The sequence below is a fragment of the Plasmopara halstedii genome (genome assembly GCF_900000015.1).
Source record: "Plasmopara halstedii genome assembly, contig: Scaffold_2061, whole genome shotgun sequence".
Lineage (NCBI taxonomy): Eukaryota > Oomycota > Peronosporomycetes > Peronosporales > Peronosporaceae > Plasmopara > Plasmopara halstedii.
Genome location: NW_020188969.1, coordinates 1,612,772 through 1,630,496, shown reverse-complemented (window position 1 = coordinate 1,630,496; position 17,725 = coordinate 1,612,772). Strand labels below are relative to the sequence as shown.

The following is a 17,725-nucleotide window of genomic DNA, read 5'->3' as shown; positions in this document are numbered from 1 at the left end:
TTTAAACCGACATGATATGTGGGTGAGAAGCATCGAGCGGTTTGGGAATTTTGTACCTGGGCGTGCACGAAATCTGTCCCAAAAACACAGTAGAGCGCATCAGATGTTCCAAAACCTTCGCCCTGAACGGTAACTAAAGTACCACCGCGAAATGGACCACTTGTAGGGTCGATAGAATAAATCACTGATACATCTTCGTACGATAGTTGTAGCGATTCCGAGGCATAGAAGCCACCATCCATTGAGACAGATACCTTTACAAGTCCTGATCGTGAAGCAGGTGGTACAATACACTCGATCCATCCATCACCAAGGTTTGTAGCAGATACAACTGATGATTCTCCAATGTGGCACTTGAGGTTTTGATAAAAAACAGATAGCCCACGACACTGGATTCTGATTGTCACTGGTCTTCGAATCGAAGCTTTAGACGGTGCTAATTGGATAAGTTGGAGTGAAGAATGAACGAAGATTTGAAATTCCGTATTTGATACATCTTGCCCGTTATTGGACACTTCAGCACTGAGAAAGCTTCCAGTATGCCAGAGACGTTTAAATCCATTATTCACGACACATTCAATAATGCTTGACGAGATGAATCTACCTGGGAATGAAACATTTTCAATCACACATGATAAGAGCGACGAATCGAGAAAATTAGCGCCTTTGAGACGAAGCGTAGTGGTATTTGAGGATCCGATTATAGATGGAATGATCATGATGATAGTCGGCATCTTATGATAAAAAAAGCAAAGTCCTTGTGTGTTGTGTTGACGGTCTATGTCAGCTAAACGAGCAACCGAAAACGACACCAAACCAGCTTTTGGCTGGCTTGGAGTGACACACTCGGCCAAAGTTGCATTTATGACATGAAGAAGACTCGTTTTGGTACCAAGTACACAGACCACGTCTAGGTCCGTAGTAATTTCATTGAAATTAGATCCAAAAATCTGTACTTTTGTACCCCCTCCTAACACTCCAAAAGCTGGTAGTATATGGCTCACCGCAAACTCATCTCTGTACGAAATTGTTACATTATCGCTCACAAAGTTCACTCCATTTAATGCGACATATACACTGTAAAAACCAGCGTTCATGTACGTTGCAAAGCAGAAAATTTTAGTATTTGAGATCCAATCGACAGGACTTGAAGGTCCAATCTCACCAATTCGACATCTCATCGTCTCTTTAGCCACTTCTGTGAAGCCTGAGCCTCGAATTGTAAGAGTGACATTAGGTTGAGATGTCAGCCAGTTGACTTGAGACGGATATACCGACTCTATTATAGGCCGTGGACGAACGAAAAAAGGCAGCTTCTCACCAAAGTCGACTTGGTTTATCGATACTGCTACAGTAACAAATCCTTCAAGCAGCTGTTCAGGTACTCTGGCCGTGGCTATCAGAGAAGATACGATACTAGCAAGAATATCTTCTGTATTAGTCCCATAAGCAAACCTTACTGTCATTCCGTCGCGAAATTCGATTCCGAATAATGTCACTACTGTGCCTTCAGCCGCGGATCCACTTGAGGGTTCAATGTCCGTCAATGTCGGAAATCGTAAATATTGGAATAAAAAGTTTTGTTGTTTCGGCATTTCAAAGTTGTCCTCTCCATCATTTATTCTCCAATAAAACGAAATTGGAACTTCTGACGGCTCTTTCACGCCAGGCGAGACACACATTAACATATCATCACCGACTAATAATGCACGACTATCTTGCTTTCCAAACGAGCAAAATATCATCACATTTTCGTTTCTTAGTGAATGTGCGTTGCTTAGAGTAATATGGACACGTGTTCCGCCCTCAAGAGGTCCCGATTTAGGATTTATAGCAGTAATTTGAGGACTAATCTCGTACTTGAGAAGAGCTTCAAAGAAAGTAAAGTCTTGACCATTATTGCTAACTCCAATTGTTCCTTGGTCGAGTCGAAAGCTTCCGACAAAACACTTTACCACGGTCGAATTAACATAGGTTGCTGGAAAAGCTCCTAACTTTGCACCAAAACTGCACTGCAGCTCCATTGTGTCAAGAAAATTTGTGCCTGTTATTATTAAATTGCTGCCGGCTGCATCTGGTAAATGCTGAATCGAAACATTCAAGATTTGAATAGGTAGATCATAGTAAAATCTGACACTATTCGATCGAATGCTAGAGCCAATCCCAACATGAAGTGCAACAACATTAGATATGCTGCTCGGAGCTGTACACGTCATTGATGTCCGATAAAAAGTGCTGGGGACAATTTCAATGTTATCAAACAAACACACAATCGATGTATCGTCTAGGGCTTCTCCAAATAAAGTTACAACCGTTCCACCATTCATAGAACCATGATCTGGCTGAACGGCGTGCAACACAGGCTCAGCAATGAAAGCGATAGAATTGGCTGCCAGGTATTGCTCCTTTCCGTTTACTAAAACTCCCACTTCTGTCTTTCCTGGTGTCCACAGAGGTGTGTAGCACGTCAATTCGGTACTCGAAATAAAGTAAGCTGGCCTTTTCAATGTGCTCATCAAACGTACAAATACGCAGTCATAAAACGCGTTCGTGTGTATTAGTCCTGCTGTAAGCTTGAGATACAACTTGGTGCCACCGGATGTTGATACTTTCTCCGGCGATACACTTAAAACATCGATAGAGTCGTAATAGTACAACGTCTGTAGACTGGCAGTGAAGTCGACTCCGTTCATCGTCATTTCGACACTAATGAAGCCTACAGTTTGAAGAGTTGGAGCAACACACTCTACTGCTGTTGACGAGATAAATGTGGCGAGACCAGAGACAAGAGTCTCACCAAATCGGCACTGTAAAGCATTTGTAGACAGGAAATTTTTCCCCAAAAGTAAAATCTTTTCTCCACCACCAATTCTAGCAATTGCTGGGCTAAGCGATTGAATCATTGGGGGATCATAATATGTAAACCAGAAAGGGACGTTACCCTCAATCAAAATTTCAAGAGTTTCGACTGCGATGTTAACCTTGTGAGGAGCTTTTGAGACAGGAGAAGCACAAGAAAGTGTACTCCAGTTAAGGAGAATAGCCGGCACAGACACTTCTTCAAACAAGCACTTGTAGAGCAGACTTCCGTCAAATGTGCCACTTATCAGGACTTGTGTTCCACCCAATATACTGCCAGCCCTGGGGTATATACTGTCGAATCGAGGAGTAGTAAAGTAAGTGAAAACAACATGCGGTGAACTGACATAAATTTCGCCATCTAAAGTCACTTCTACAAACATTTCATGTCGATTTAAGGCTTCGGTGGACCAAAATGGTAATGACGGTAGAACTGGAGTGCGACAGCGGATTTCGTCTTGACTTACAAAGATTGCGGGAACCCGTTCTTGTCCAAAACGGCAAAGTAAGTAATTTGAAGGGTGGAATCCAGAGCCGAAAATACGAATCTCTCTCTGCTGATTTCTAAATCCTCTCTTGGGTTGGATTGACTTTAACGCCAATACTTCAACGCTTGTGAGTGGCAAACGAAACAGAGCAATCTCGTACATATTCCACGAAATTCCAAACGCGTGATTTCCAGGTGGAAGTGCGGGTGCTATGCATTCCAGTAAATGTTTCGAAATGACACTTGCAATAATTTCTTCATTGTTGTTAAAAATACATGTCGTTCGGTGATAAGGAGAAAAGTTGGTGCCAGTGACATGAAGTAAAACTTCGCTTGCTTCGGAAATGAAGGCTGGAGTAACATTTTCAATAGTAGGACGAAGGATGAGCTCAAATACCAATGTGTTGGTCGAGTAGCGCTCTCCATTCTGCCAAACTGATACCCTTATCCGTCTAGGATCTTTATAACTATCAGTAGGTACCCGACACTGAACTGCCCCGGACAAAATTACTTGGGCGTTGGTAAGTATTAGATCCTCCCCTGTAGCTTCGAATCCACATTCGTAGACGATATCGAAGTCAAGATCAATCGATTCTAAAGTTGCTGTCACCGTCACATTTCCACTCAGTGAAGCCATCTGTGGCTCGATTCCGACGAGTTCACGATTCGCAAAATATCGAAAACGCACGGGACTTAAAGCCAGATCTTCCTCATTTAAAGTAATTGCCATCGAAACGTCCTCATTTTTCTTTCCCAAAGCTGTAGAACACGTCACCTGCTTTTCGTGAAACGTCTTTACCTCGACAAAAGTGGAGCCGAATCTGCACATGATCATCGGCTGAATCAATAGATCGAGCGATTCAGAGAGAGTAAATACTACCAAAGTGTTTCCCTTAGCCATACCTCGTGTTGGAGATACGTTGGTCACAATCATATCAGGTACGAACGTAAATGACAGCATCGAGCCGTTTATAAAATTAGCATTTTCTCCTTGGATGCGAAGGCTCACCGCTTGAGGTCGATGCGAAGGGCTATTACACTCAATTTGGGAAGATGTCAAGAGGCGAGCATTAACCAAAACATCACCAAAGATACATTGAAGGTTACCAGCAGAAGACAAAGGAGTAACATCAATCTTCACAATTGTTCCTCCACGGCTGAGACCAACATTCGGCGTTACTGTAATCAGAGAAATAGGTGCCTCAAAAGAAAGCAGCAATTCATTGCTCATCGATGAAATCGTGGATATTGAAACTGGTAAAATGATACTGTGAGTACCGACAAATGGAGTGATGCAACGAATCTTCGAAGACGAGATGACCTCTGCATTAGTGATATACTTCCCTTTTCCAAAGTTACAGTTGAAAAAGGTATGTCTTACAAATCCGGAGCCTTTCATTTCAATAAATATCCCTCCACTTACAGCAACAGCTGATGGCTGGATGGCAGTTATCCATATACGAGAAACAAAAGTGACATTTAGAGACGATGCTACAAAATTGACACCGTCACAAGCAACGGATACCAAATATTTGCCAGCAGGAAGAACAGGAGACTGACAAGCAACTTTAGTTGGGGATATCACCGATGCGCGAGTTACAAAAGTTCCTATACGGCATGATGATGAAGCATTTCCGTATGGATAATAGAAATTTAATCCACTGATGATCAGATCTGTGTTTCTTTTTAATTCCATCAGCTCGTTCGGGTAAATTGACGTGATCACTTCATTCGTAAAATACGTGAACGTGTGCGATCCATTGTCAACTATTTGCTGGTCTCGAAAAGTGAGATCGAGTTGCACTTCTCTTGGAGTATCTGTTGCAGGAGATTCACAGACTACAGTGCCAGGTTTCAAAACAGTTGCAAAGGAGACCAAATCTCCAAAACGACAAATCAGATCGTCTCTAGAATCCAAGTGTTGTTCAGTCTTCCAAAAAACAACAGAGCCACCTCTTATTGGTCCACTGGTCGGACTTATACTCAACACTTTTATGGGATCGACGGCTTCGATTAGAAGATAGTCCTTGGAGACTACATAACCTCCACTGTCATCAATGTTCACTGCGTAGCGACCAGGTGCCGGTAATAACAAGTCTCCTTCCAAGCAATTCTTTCGATCATCATATGTTAGGTTGAGAAAGATGTTACTTCGAGATCCACGGTCATTTTCTAATAAAAGTCTCATCGTGTATGATGAAGATGCTTCAAGCCCTTGTACTCTTAAGGGCACGGACTGCCCAGTCGGTATCACATTAGGAGTTACGATTACATCAAGAACGGGAAGGCGATACATCCAGAACAATTCACTTTGTTGCTCATGTGCCGAAGCGCTAGAGCTATCAGGTAAAATGCTAAGATTAAAATTCACCTTTGAGCTTAAGTTCACTCCCTCGTATTGAGTAAAAGTTAAAAGCATCGATGGAGGCGCGACACAAGTAACCATATCCTCTCGTATATATGTTGTTTCGACAAATGTATTTCCAAAATAACACACCAAAGCCACCTCTGGATGAAAATCACGTCCAGAAATGACCACGCTTTCACCACCAAAAACGGACCCACTAGTTTGGCTGATCGATTGGATGATCGGACGTGGATGATAAAATAATGTGGTATTATGACCTCCTACAAACTCGAGTCCATTATTCGATACGAATATAATCACTGGTCCTGGTATTTCCACCGCTGGTATTCTGCACTTGATAAATTTGTGTGAAGCAATCAGAGCTGGGACTTCATATTCCTCGCCAACTCGACATGTGTACATTCTGGGATTCAGTATGAATCCTGACGTCAAAATTAATACATCGACTATTTGGCCGACAAGTGCATGTTTCGGACTTATTTCAAGCACTTCAAGTGAAGGCAAGAGCTGAATCTTGATCCTATTAGTACTGTAATCAACTTTATTGGCTGAAATTTCCAGTGTGACGTACGAAAAGGCTGAGTAAGAAGGATTTGCAGGTATCGCACAACGTAATTCCGACTCGTTGACCATAATCGCGCTAATTACATCCTTTGTGTCAATACGGCAAAACATGCCACTTTCCAGGAAGTTACGCCCTCGGACAGATACGATACCTCCAGATTTGTAGGATATTGATTGCGGTACGATTTCGAAAATAGATGGTGTTAAATAGTACTGGAACTTTTTTTCAAACTCCAAAATGGTAATGCCGTCACATTCAATACTTATAGCAACTTCGATGTTGTCCTCTTGTGGAGGCATCGAGCACATTAATAAGCCTTGTGAATTTTCATAAGAAGCACTTATTACTAAGTCTCCGACACCACAATGCCAGTGTTCGCAGCGAAAGCCCTCTGAATTCATTTTTATTGACAGCTTAGTTCCACCGCAGATGGGACCCGATTGTGGATAAAATTCAGGTGGGATAGGATGTGATGTAAATGTGAAGCGCAGGTTCGTGTTAATAAAATCGACTCCATTGATCGAAAATCCAAAGAACACTGTTCCTATACGATGGACAGGGGCACGACAGTATACCAAATTTTCTGATACCCATTCCGCTGATACTATTGCTTCACTATCAAATGATCCAAACTGACAGCTTAAGGTCGTAAATCGAGGAAAATTTGCGCCTTCCACACGAATCCAAGATTTTCTGGATTCTCCGCTGGTATTCGGATACATTGCTTCAATTTTAGGCTCCGCAAAGTACCAAAAGCGCGAACATTCGACGTAATTTTGTCCATTTAGAGATAGACGGGTTGTCACCGGTGCCACCCCACCCTGTGCTACTGGAACAACCACACTGACTGTCGTTTCTGTTGTTAAAGTGCTTTGGAGGTTTGATGTACCGATCTGAATGGACACATTGTGAAATAAATTATATGATATCGACTTTTCCCAGCTGAAAGTCAAGACTGTCCCTCCGGTCACACTTCCAGATTGTGGATATAGCTCGATAACAGAGGGATGCTCGTAGAAGTAGTACGATATGTTTTCGTTTGAGAATTCCTGACCATTGGACGAAAACCGAAAATGCACAGGTCCAATTGAAGTCAACGTCGATACTTGAACAAAGCATGTCGCTTCGGTCAAGCTAACAACAATAGCAGGCAATGTATAAATCCCATAGCTACAAGCACTGTTTGATGTACCAACAAAGTTCACACCTCGTATACTTATCAAAGTCGAACCAGTAAGTGGCCCTCCACTTGGGAATATGCTCAAAACGGAAGGAGTCTCTACATATGTAAAAACTAACGAATTTTCACTCAATTCTAAAGCATTTAGCGACACAAACACTTGAATTTCTCGTGATCCCGACACAAAAGCTGGAATAATACAACTGATCATCGAGTTAGAGATAAATAGGGCTGGAATGAACACCGTGCCGGTTAATGCACAACTCAAACTGTGTCCGTCCTGAAAATTGGTGCCAGATATTGTCACAACTGTTCCACCATCAAGTGAGCCAATCGCAGGCGTGAGACTTTTAAGCTCGACTTCCAAATGATATCGGTACGTAAAACTTGCGATCGGTACAGCTGGACTTCTCGATGCATGAGATTTCCGAAACATCTCCACAAATCCCATCAAGTTCGTATCTGTCCACCGTGGAGGGATCCAATGATATTCGCCAGCTCCAATCAAATTCGCTGGTGTAAGTTCCGAGCATGTAGAATAGTTACGAGAGCAGAATCGTCCAACGATAGCTTCAGATTCCAAAAAATCACTCCTTATACCTCGATTAAGAACTACCGGGGTTACACCACGCACAGAGGTCACACGAGGTTGAAGGGTCCATACATTGTCGTCAAGTACAATCAACCTTTCTTTCGCAAATGATCCAACCATCGACAGCGCAAAATCGATGACGCCAATCACGACCGAGGTATCCACAAATACTGCAGCTTTACACATAATTCTAGTATCTGACACGAAAGTTGCTAGAGTTAGTTCGTTACCGACTATGCATCGCAGTTCGCTTGAATTGCGAAAATCCCTTCCATAAAGGATCAGCTGGGGCTGGTGTTGTGCGTACATTGTCCTTGGCTCAAAAGATAGAACTGTAGGACTGACAACGTATTCAAATCTTAAAGGCTCGACGGAATAATCTTGCAAGTTGTTGCTCACTTGAATATCTACCCAGCCTGGACGATGTGAAGGCACCACGCAAGAGATGGAAGAGTTGGACAGCCACAATCCTGCTACAATATCCGAAACACCAAAACGACATCGAAGTCCTGCACTTCGAATGAAATTTAAACCTCCGATTGTTACTGCATACTGGCCTTCTGCGGATCCACGACTTGGAGTAATATTGAGTGAAATTGGGGCAGGATGATACGTAAATGTCATTTGTGCAGCATACGCGATTTTAAATGTGACCGCCGAAACGAAAAATTCAACTGACATTGCTTGATTAGGGGGGGAGCTACAAAATATCTGCGCAGAGGAAAGATACTCTGCTGGGACGGTCATGTCTCCAAACTGACAAGAATAGTCTTCATCACTTGTGAATGGTCCACCACTGACAAGGACGCGTGTTCCTCCTCGTTCTGGGCCGCTTTTCGGTCGAATCAGACTCACAAACGGTATCACCTGCCAGCAAAAAGCTATAGGTTCGTTGACAATGTTTATTCCGTCTATAAACAGCGAAAATCTTGAGCACTTATGCAGCTTAACCAGGGCTAACGAGCATCTCGCTTCGCTTTGATTGATGAATGTCGCTGGCGTCTGCTCACCATCAAAGTCACAATACATAGGCATATCGTAATAATTTTCCCCAATCACAATAATTATTCGACCGTCAGCTGTCTCATGTTGCACCAGTTTCCGAACAATCGGTTGCTGACCATACAAAAGTGTGACTGAGTCATGACTACATTGATTCAGTTCGCGCAAGCATAAGCGTATGTTGACAGACCCTGGAGAACGTTCTGGTGCAAGACAAGACCCATGGGTGTGATTAAGCACCACAAATGGTACCTGGTCATATGGGTGATACGATTCAAACTGGCAAATTAAGTCCATGCTTGAAAATATATTTAGTCCACTGATGACAACTGTTTGCCCTCCGTTTGCAAGCAGCAGCGATGGTGATGCAGTTTGCGGTATTGGCCTCATAAAAAATTGAAATGGAGCTTTAAGGACAGCAACCTCTTGCGCAACTTGCTTCACTTCGAGCATCGCTGGTATCGACATTGATGCGTTATCGAATGGGTATAGATTCATGGGCGTCGCAAGTGAGCATGTGCACGTAGACGCACTAACAAATCTAGCTTCAGCAAAAGCTCCTTCAGCGCCGATCACATCAAGTTGACATACTAAGTCGACAAGCTCATGAAAGTTGTGCCCTACCAATGTCACTACAGTAAAAGTTTCATCAATCAGTGCGTAAAGTGGGGTAGCGTAGTCCACCACAACTGGAGGATAAAGTACAAATGGTACTGAATCAATAGTAAAGTCTTGATTGTTATTCGAGACTCGCACTGGAAAAATTCCAGAATGAAATTGGCGCGGAAATTCGCACACGACACGATTTTGGCTCTTGAAACTACTTACAAGCACAAGGACTGTACCCATGCTACACCGGAAAAACTCATTGTCGATAAAACCAGCACCATCTACCGTCACGAAGATACTCTCTGCCCCGGAGCTACGCGAGGGTGAAATGGAAAATACTCTCGGCTCGACTGTGCAAAGAAATACGATAGTGTAAGTTAAGATCCTATACAAGTAAGCTTTGATTTCAACCGTACCAGTAAAATTAAAAAAAAGGCTGCTGCTACTACGCTTTCCAGCCACTTCGAGTTGTAAGGAGGCTTCTCCAGGGGTGAATGGCGGAGTCATGCAGACAATTCCACCTTCGTTAGCCCAGAATGCGGTCGTAAAATTCGTTACAGCATCACGACTAAAAACACAGTTCATGTCGGCATGGCGAGGGAAGCTTTCACCAATGATCAAAAGCTTTGTACCTCCTGTCTCTGATCCGAGGGGTGGTATCACTTGAAGAAGAATTGGCTCGGCTGCACACATTCCAAACAACCACTTAGCTCGATCTTAATTGGCATTAGAAAACAAAATTTACCGAGATATTCAAAAACAATCGATGAGTTCCGAAAGGGAATTCCATCAAAAGTAACACTAACATATACCAAACCGAAAGTGTGAGGTGGAGCAACACACTTTACTTGAAATGAAGACTGGACGATCGCAGGACTAGCATGGTTACCAATCTGGCATATCATTGGGTATTTGGTACTAAAGCCGGTGCCCTGGACAAGAATCTGGGTACTGGACGACTCCAGCCCTAATTGTGGTGTAACACTCAAAATCCAAGGCGACAGAAGATAATCGTACGACCAATCTACCGGAGTTATCGCCTCTCCGTCTAGGGTGCATTTCACACTCACTTTACCTGCTCCTTCGAAACTAGACGGGGATGTAGCAATGACACTTGTTGAGTTAATAATTACCACATTAGTGGCTTGAGATGTACCAAATGTACACACGACAAAGTCATCTGACACATTCAGCCATCGTCCGTAAAAATTTACGATCGTTCCGCCTTCAACACTGCCGAAGGATGGGGACATGCTAATTAAATAAGGCATGTCCTGGTATAAAAAATGTACACTATTTGTGGAGTGGATAGTTGCGGCAATCGAAATACTTACTTTTGCATTACGTCCGCTATAACTGCGTGGTGTAAGACATTCAAGCATCATTGCGGTCAACCTAGTAGCAGATACTTGTGCTTGTTCATCAAAATGACAATAAAGTGCCACATTGTTAGCAAAATCTGTACCTGTGACCACAACTTTTGTACCTCCTTGCAACGGGCCGCGTCGAGGGTAAATGGATAAAATTTTTGGAGCATCTATAAGAGCGAAAGCGGCTGTGGCAATGCTAGGTCTCACACGTTCCAAACTAAGTGCTAGAGTAACACTTCCAGTCTCAGCCCGAGCATCATCAAAAGCACACAATGCGAATGCTGGAGATGTGACGACGGCTAATATAGGCTCAAAATTCGAGCTGAAATGACAAAATGTCCTTGCTCTTATAAAATCATGTCCATGCACAGTGATATTTATGGCTTTGCCTCTTTCCACAATCTTTGGTGAGATGTCATAGAGCTTGAGGTGAGAATTAGGCAATATTGTAGCGTTTATATGGGACATCACTGGATTCAATGAAGAGTTAAACGCCTGTAGATCCAGTATCATTCTTCCTGGCACATCACCAGGATCTTGTGCAACAAATGTAGGAGTATATGCATAAGTAAACGATAAGTCTGTGCTTATAATTGATGGACCAATCTGAAAACTCAATCTCACATTTCTAAAATCATCTCCATTCGACTCCATCTCTGGCACTACACAATATAGACTCGATCCATTATTAACTCGAGCAGTCACACGAGCAAAATCATCTAATCGGCATTCGATTGCGAGCGAAAAGCTTTCGTTAAGAACAAATCCAGATCCTCTAACATGAATTTGCTGCATATGATCGAGAAATGTCAAAGAAACTGTGTTGAAAGATGGCAAGTCATAAACATACACGTGACCAACTGAGCTCGAAGACTGATATCCATTGTTTAGGCTAATACGCAATTCGTAATCATGACCACGTGATATGGTGGACGGAATTGGGCACGTTAGTAGCTCTGGGGTGATAACACTTGCATTCGTTAACAAGTCTCCAAAGGCACACTTCGTCGCAATTCCTTTTATGAATCCTTGACCTCTTACAGTGATCGAAGATGTAACGTTTTTGGCTATGTAAGGCATATCAATATTACGTATAATGATTGGCTCGTGTACCAAAAGGTTTACTCGACTGAGAGTAAAATCATTTCCACCATTTAATGAGACACTAGCTTCGACCATTCCAGGTGTAAAAGGTGTTTGATGGGTTGCACATTGAACTAATCGACCTCCATTTCTCACGATTCCAGGAATTAATAAACTTGGTCCAATCCGACAAATTACTCCTCCAAACGAGACGAGATAGTTTCCGGATAAGGTGAGAGATAAAGTGCTATTGATAGAGATGCTCCATGGAAATATCGTATTAATCATTGGCGGAGCATAATACTGAAACAGAAGACTAGAATTTGAGAAATCAAGCCCGTTTAAAGCAATTCGAAGCGCAACCGGCGCTAATCCATACGACCCAATTTCTGGTGCCCACGCCGGACTTATGCATCGAATGATCAATATCGAAATGAAAACAGCTCGACCTTGACTCTCTCCAAATCGACATGCTACATTCGTCGAGTTCACAAAGTTCTTGCCTATGACGTCAACGTTTGTTCCTCCAGTGGCCGGACCTGCCAATACCGACGCAGACTCCAAGAGCAGCTCATTGTATACGGTAATACGAACACCATTTGAAGGAAGCGAAAAATCCTGCGCATTGTTTGACACAGAGACAGCATACAACCCTGGCTCAGACAACTTTGGTGTCGGACACTGAAGGATACTAGAGGTTTTGAATGCTGCATTAGAAAGCCAAAGACTCGAATTAGATAGACTTTCTGTGCTAGTTACCTTGACGAAGGAACAACTTAGGTTAGAAAAATCTCCAAAGCCATTTCCAGATATTGCAAGCACTGTTTCGGACCAAACAGGGACAGTTTGCGGGAATACGGACGATATTCGTGGCGCGGCGGTATAGGTAAACTGCAAATCAGTTATCTCAGGGTAAACTTGACCCTCAATTCTAAGCTGTAGAGTTTTGCTTTCTGCAAAATTAGCACCCGTTGTTCGCCATCTTAACAAATTGGGGTTCACATAGTCAACATCATCGGTCAAAATGGAATAGCGCACGTTATCAACAAAGTCGCGACCGTAAATTTCGACCAGGGTGCCTCCTTTCGTAGGTCCATTATCCGGCGACAGTCTGTCAATGGATGGTGCAGACAACAGCTCTAAGTCTGTAGGTTCGTCTGAAAAGTCTACTCCATTAACTGAAACATCGATACCCACACTTGACAAGCTTGCATATCGTATAGACTCAACTTCACATTGTACTCTTGACGAAGATAAAAATGTTGCGGGCACAATGACACCGCCGATCGAACAGCTTAAAGAGATTAATTTGGCAAAATTTGTCCCGAAAATGTCAACAACTTGTGGTTTAAATGTACGTATCAGTTGTACAGGTAAAATTCGAAAGATTATCGGGCGTTCAAGAAGCTGAAACTCACCAAGCGAAGTGTATGAAATTCCATTCTGGGAGATATCAAACTTGATGGTATTTTGTTTGCTCAATTCTGGAATTTGGCATGTGATAGAATGTGCTGTTACCTTGATCGGATCAAAGATGATGTCTTCATTTATTCTACACATAGAAGTGTGCTCGTCAAACATTGGTGTGCCTTGCACAGTCACTAGCGACCCTACATGAAGCTTTCGCTGCTTTGGCTGTAGCGACCATACAGTGAATTCAGCATCAGCTACGGGGCTTAAAGTGTCGTCTGCGATATCACCAGCATACACCAATCGCACCGATAGTAATTCTGCGTCATTCACAGTCGGCAATGCGACATTGTATTCCTCGCGATCGATGTCGACGGCTTGTCTAACACTAACTAAAGGTTGCAAGTGATCTTTACGATAAAAGTGAAGCTTTGGCTCCAACTTCACGACTGCGTCGGTCACTAACGTAGTAGGTGGAGCTTGCGGTGTATTAGTTTGATTGGTCGCAATCGCATTCGTCAAGGTATTCAACTCTACCTCGGATAAAGCGACGTCGAAGAGAAATATAGCTTTGAGATATCCTGTAAATCCTCCAAAAGTTTGACCTACCGCAGCTCCAGCCACCAGCGTAGAACTTGCCATACCTTTTGACGACATCTTTACCTCTACCAACTTTCCATCCATATAGAAATACGTCACATTTGTATCCAACACAGCTGCGACCAATGACCACTCGTCTATCTTCACTTTATAATCTTTTACCAATTCACCTCCAACGGTCCATGTTCCATTCATGACACACATAGATCGCCCAAAACTTGATCCATTCTGCGATAGCAGACACCTACATCATATGTATATGAGCTCACTTTTTTAATGGTCATTAGTTTGGTTCAATTACAAACCCACCCATCGTTGACAGCCATTGCTTCGCCTGCCTGCACCCAAGCGCCTATTGTTAATTGTGGGAAAATTCGACTGTGTAATGGTATAGGAAAGTCGAGACCGGTACCCTGCTCGAGTCTTGCCCCAAGCTTCGACGTGATGATTGTTCGACTGTAGCCATCTTGAGCAAAGCCGTTCGTGCTTCCAAATGGGGCGTAGTCTCTTGAGTCTGTAAGTAGCGGATAAAAAGCCACGAGATGACGTGGAAGCAGGGAAACGATCGGATCTTGTGTCAAATCTGCATAAACAGAGATAGTGAGGACTAGCACATGGAGAAGCAGTACACAGAGCGGCATGAAGGAAGAATTGAAAAGCCTCTTTTGGATTTGTTTTCCAATGGAAGATTGGATAACGGGACTATTTATAAGTTCAGTTGAATATTCAACTTCGACTTACATCAAAGTCTTGCTTGTAGAGCAGGTTGCTTTAATCGCTTTACTTCATAGGATTTCAAGCTCACCGCTGAGTTTCTCGACAACGCTGAGCGTATGACATTTCTCATTTAAAACAGCAATAAAGTGGGAAAAAAAGGATTTAATTGAGCAGCTCACTCAAGGATTTGATGATAGCTGAAACAAATTTTGTACGAAATCTGTTTGTATTTTGATGAAATTTGCGACAAGTTTGCTGCGAAGTCTTTGATTCCTTGATGTTGCAGCACAATGGAATGAAGCAATGGAAATTTACAAATTGGTATGAGCGTCTTAGTTTTAATAGATTTGATCAGCTAAACAAGATATTATATGCCGTTGGAAGGCTTCTAAGTAAAATTTCTGCATATTTTAAGGCTACCCTTCATTTCGGTCAGGTGCATTGGTGTTTTACAAGACAGCGACAAAAGATCCTGAAATACTCGGTGTAACAGATGACGACCAACAGGAATCGACCGTGCTTGATTCACTAACAGGTGTAGACACGTAGCGGAATTCAAATTTACTGGCCCCGTATTTTTCAACCCAAACGTCAATCGCTGCCTCTGAATTCATATCCATCGATGGCATCACATAATCCACCAACCTTTCAACATTTAGAGTTGACGCCTTGTCGTCGTTCAAGTCAACAAATTCTGAACAGTTTTGTGCTAAAAATGAATCAACCTCGTGACGAGATGTCCAGAACCAGCGATCTTCTCCAATAATTACATCGTTGTTGCCAGCTAAGCAAAGCTTGTTCAATTCCAATTCGCTTGCATTATAGCTCAACTCGACATCGTCCTCGTCTTCTTCGCAAGAGTCAGAAATGCAGCTACTCTCCGTTTCGGAGTTGTTTAGATAATCGACATGATCAATTGATGGTACATCTCTTGTCGAAGTAGACTTAAGGATATCATCAGCCGAAATGTCAGAATTTGATTCCTTTATATTCATTGAGCACTTGATCCACTGCATTAACTGCTTCAAATATCCAAGTGTTATCCATGGTAGGCTCAAGACTGCTTCAAAGGTTATTCCAAAGAGCGGCATTGCGTCTTTTCTCAATTCTTGAACTTGATTGTCCTGTACTCGCGAGCACTAAAATTTAAAAGTGCTCTTCGCTGAAACAACAGAGCTTTTTCTTGCCCTGAGTAGATATTTGCTGAAGCAAAACGCATCGACGTCTTCTCTGCCAAACTGTAACTGCTTCAACGTGGGAAATTGAAGTTTTTTTCATATTGACAGAAGAATTCCTTACTGACTGATCACTATGGATACCCATAGAACGAGCCTCATCTATCCAATGCCGCAGCAAGTGCATCGTAGTGAGCTTAAGAAATCCATCAACTGAACAATCAAAAATTATACGACATACGATGGTCTATTGAGGTTGACAAATCCCGAGCTACACAAGCAAACGAGTCGAACAATTTTTTAAATCGACGGCGAAGAGACAAATTGATAGAACGAAGCGCGAGAGAATGCCGTCATTAGGTAATTCAGTTACAAAATACAGATTTAATGAAAGCAGATTCTAAAAAGTTCGTATCAATTTTCTAATGCAGGCCCCAGACACCACGACACAGAGCTTACCAAAGACATCGAGAGATTGTGATTACCGCTCTGGCTCGATGGTCGAATTATTTATCCTATGTGCCTTCTGTCAAGCTGGAAATGCAGCTGACTTTTGCACTTGTTGGATATCAGAAATATCTATACTTAATCAAGCATATTTACACCTGTATAGTATTCATTCTTATGTCTAGTCTTAACAAATGCAAAATGTTGGTATCGATTGTTTACCTGTAGGCATAGCTGTTTAGCCCAAAACTCGCACTAGTCATTCAATATATCAGCATTATCCGATTGTCGGTACGAGTGTGCTGCACTGTGCGATCGTAATGCACTTGGTATAAAACATCTAGGAGGTTGTCCCGCCTCATCAATATCTGCGACTGGAGCTTGTACAGAGAAAGTTGATTCATGATGATTTGGTCGCTAAATTTTTGACTCAGCGACTAACAAAGTGCGACGTGGACCCCAGGGCAATTTCATCACCACGAATTCTTGTTGCTGAAAGATCCACTTCGTTCTCTACCATTGATGCGAAACTGTCAACTATGTCTCGGAAGAAGAGCTGATACGAACCCCAGTTGCGATTGAAGGGCGCGTCGCGCCGGGCAATCGTGTACTTTTTGAAAGAGACAAAAACCGGGGCTTCACCAGGTTATGAGAGTCAATGACATCAGGATAATCTTGTCGAAGTATGACCCGAATTACGGGTATATATCCTACTCACTTGATACTATTAAATCCTGCTGAACAAATAATCGCCCCAGTTGAAGTGGGATACTCTTTGCTTCCGCGTCTGTTTCTTTCAATTATCCAGCACTCTGACTCTCATCAAGAGACTTGAAGTGCGGTAGATACTGAGGTGAGTCGGTAGTTATGCAGGCTTATTAAGCTTGTGAGCACTGAGTATTTTGAAGGATTCCCAGCGGATATGATATTATTACTGCCCTAGAGCGGAGGGTAGCTCCGCTATGAAAATTAGTGAGTGCAGCGGGGCTACCGTAGCTTTGCGCTTCGAGGAAGCGTAAGTTAGGTCACCGGCCTTTCGTTCTATACTTGGTACAAGTACGAGTTTAGCGGATCGCAATCCGCTTACTCCAAGAACAATTATTCCCTTAACCCAAGGCTAATTAAGTCTCCCATTAAGATCCAAAACTGACTTTATTTATTTTTATCTGCCGCAAAACCGCCTAATTTTAAATGTATAGATTTTCCTAGATATATATAGTAAAATCTAAAAATATGCATGACTACTAGCTACCCATCCACC

General features: G+C 42.6%; 4 protein-coding genes across 4 annotated transcripts in view; all 4 read right to left on the bottom strand.

Annotated features, from left to right (window-relative positions):
• Nucleotides 1–10,169, bottom strand: part of PHALS_02862 (Proteins containing Ca2-binding EGF-like domains) — a gene marked incomplete at both ends in the record, with an annotated part of 30,060 nt that extends 19,891 nt beyond the window's left edge. Inside the window, 2 exons of the mRNA XM_024717320.1 lie at nucleotides 57–10,012; nucleotides 10,079–10,169. Of these exons, the coding sequence (XP_024582831.1) occupies nucleotides 57–10,012; nucleotides 10,079–10,169 (10,047 nt within the window). The remainder of the gene's footprint in view (nucleotides 1–56; nucleotides 10,013–10,078) is intronic.
• Nucleotides 10,170–10,216: 47 nt separating this feature from the next.
• PHALS_02861 (Plexins (functional semaphorin receptors)) lies at nucleotides 10,217–14,766 on the bottom strand (the record flags this gene model as incomplete). The annotated part of the gene is made up of 5 exons (XM_024717319.1): nucleotides 10,217–10,230; nucleotides 10,295–10,345; nucleotides 10,408–10,936; nucleotides 10,997–14,353; nucleotides 14,431–14,766. The coding sequence occupies 5 exons, from the start codon at nucleotides 14,764–14,766 to the stop codon at nucleotides 10,217–10,219; spliced, it is 4,287 nt and encodes a 1,428-aa protein (XP_024582830.1).
• A 525-nt stretch (nucleotides 14,767–15,291) lies between these two features.
• PHALS_02860 (uncharacterized protein) lies at nucleotides 15,292–15,933 on the bottom strand (the record flags this gene model as incomplete). Its single annotated transcript, XM_024717318.1, has 1 exon — nucleotides 15,292–15,933. The coding sequence occupies one exon, from the start codon at nucleotides 15,931–15,933 to the stop codon at nucleotides 15,292–15,294; it is 642 nt and encodes a 213-aa protein (XP_024582829.1).
• Nucleotides 15,934–15,948: 15 nt separating this feature from the next.
• On the bottom strand, nucleotides 15,949–16,687 carry PHALS_14898 (uncharacterized protein). The gene has a single exon (XM_036407119.1). The coding sequence runs from the start codon at nucleotides 16,202–16,204 to the stop codon at nucleotides 15,989–15,991; it is 216 nt and encodes a 71-aa protein (XP_036263376.1). The 5' UTR covers nucleotides 16,205–16,687; the 3' UTR covers nucleotides 15,949–15,988.
• Between the last annotated feature and the right edge of the window lie 1,038 nt (nucleotides 16,688–17,725).

Bases quoted from the DNA above. Each gene is read 5' to 3' on its own strand.
- PHALS_14898 (XM_036407119.1), bottom strand. From the start codon at position 16,204: ATGCACTTGCTGCGGCATTGGATAGATGAGGCTCGTTCTATGGGTATC.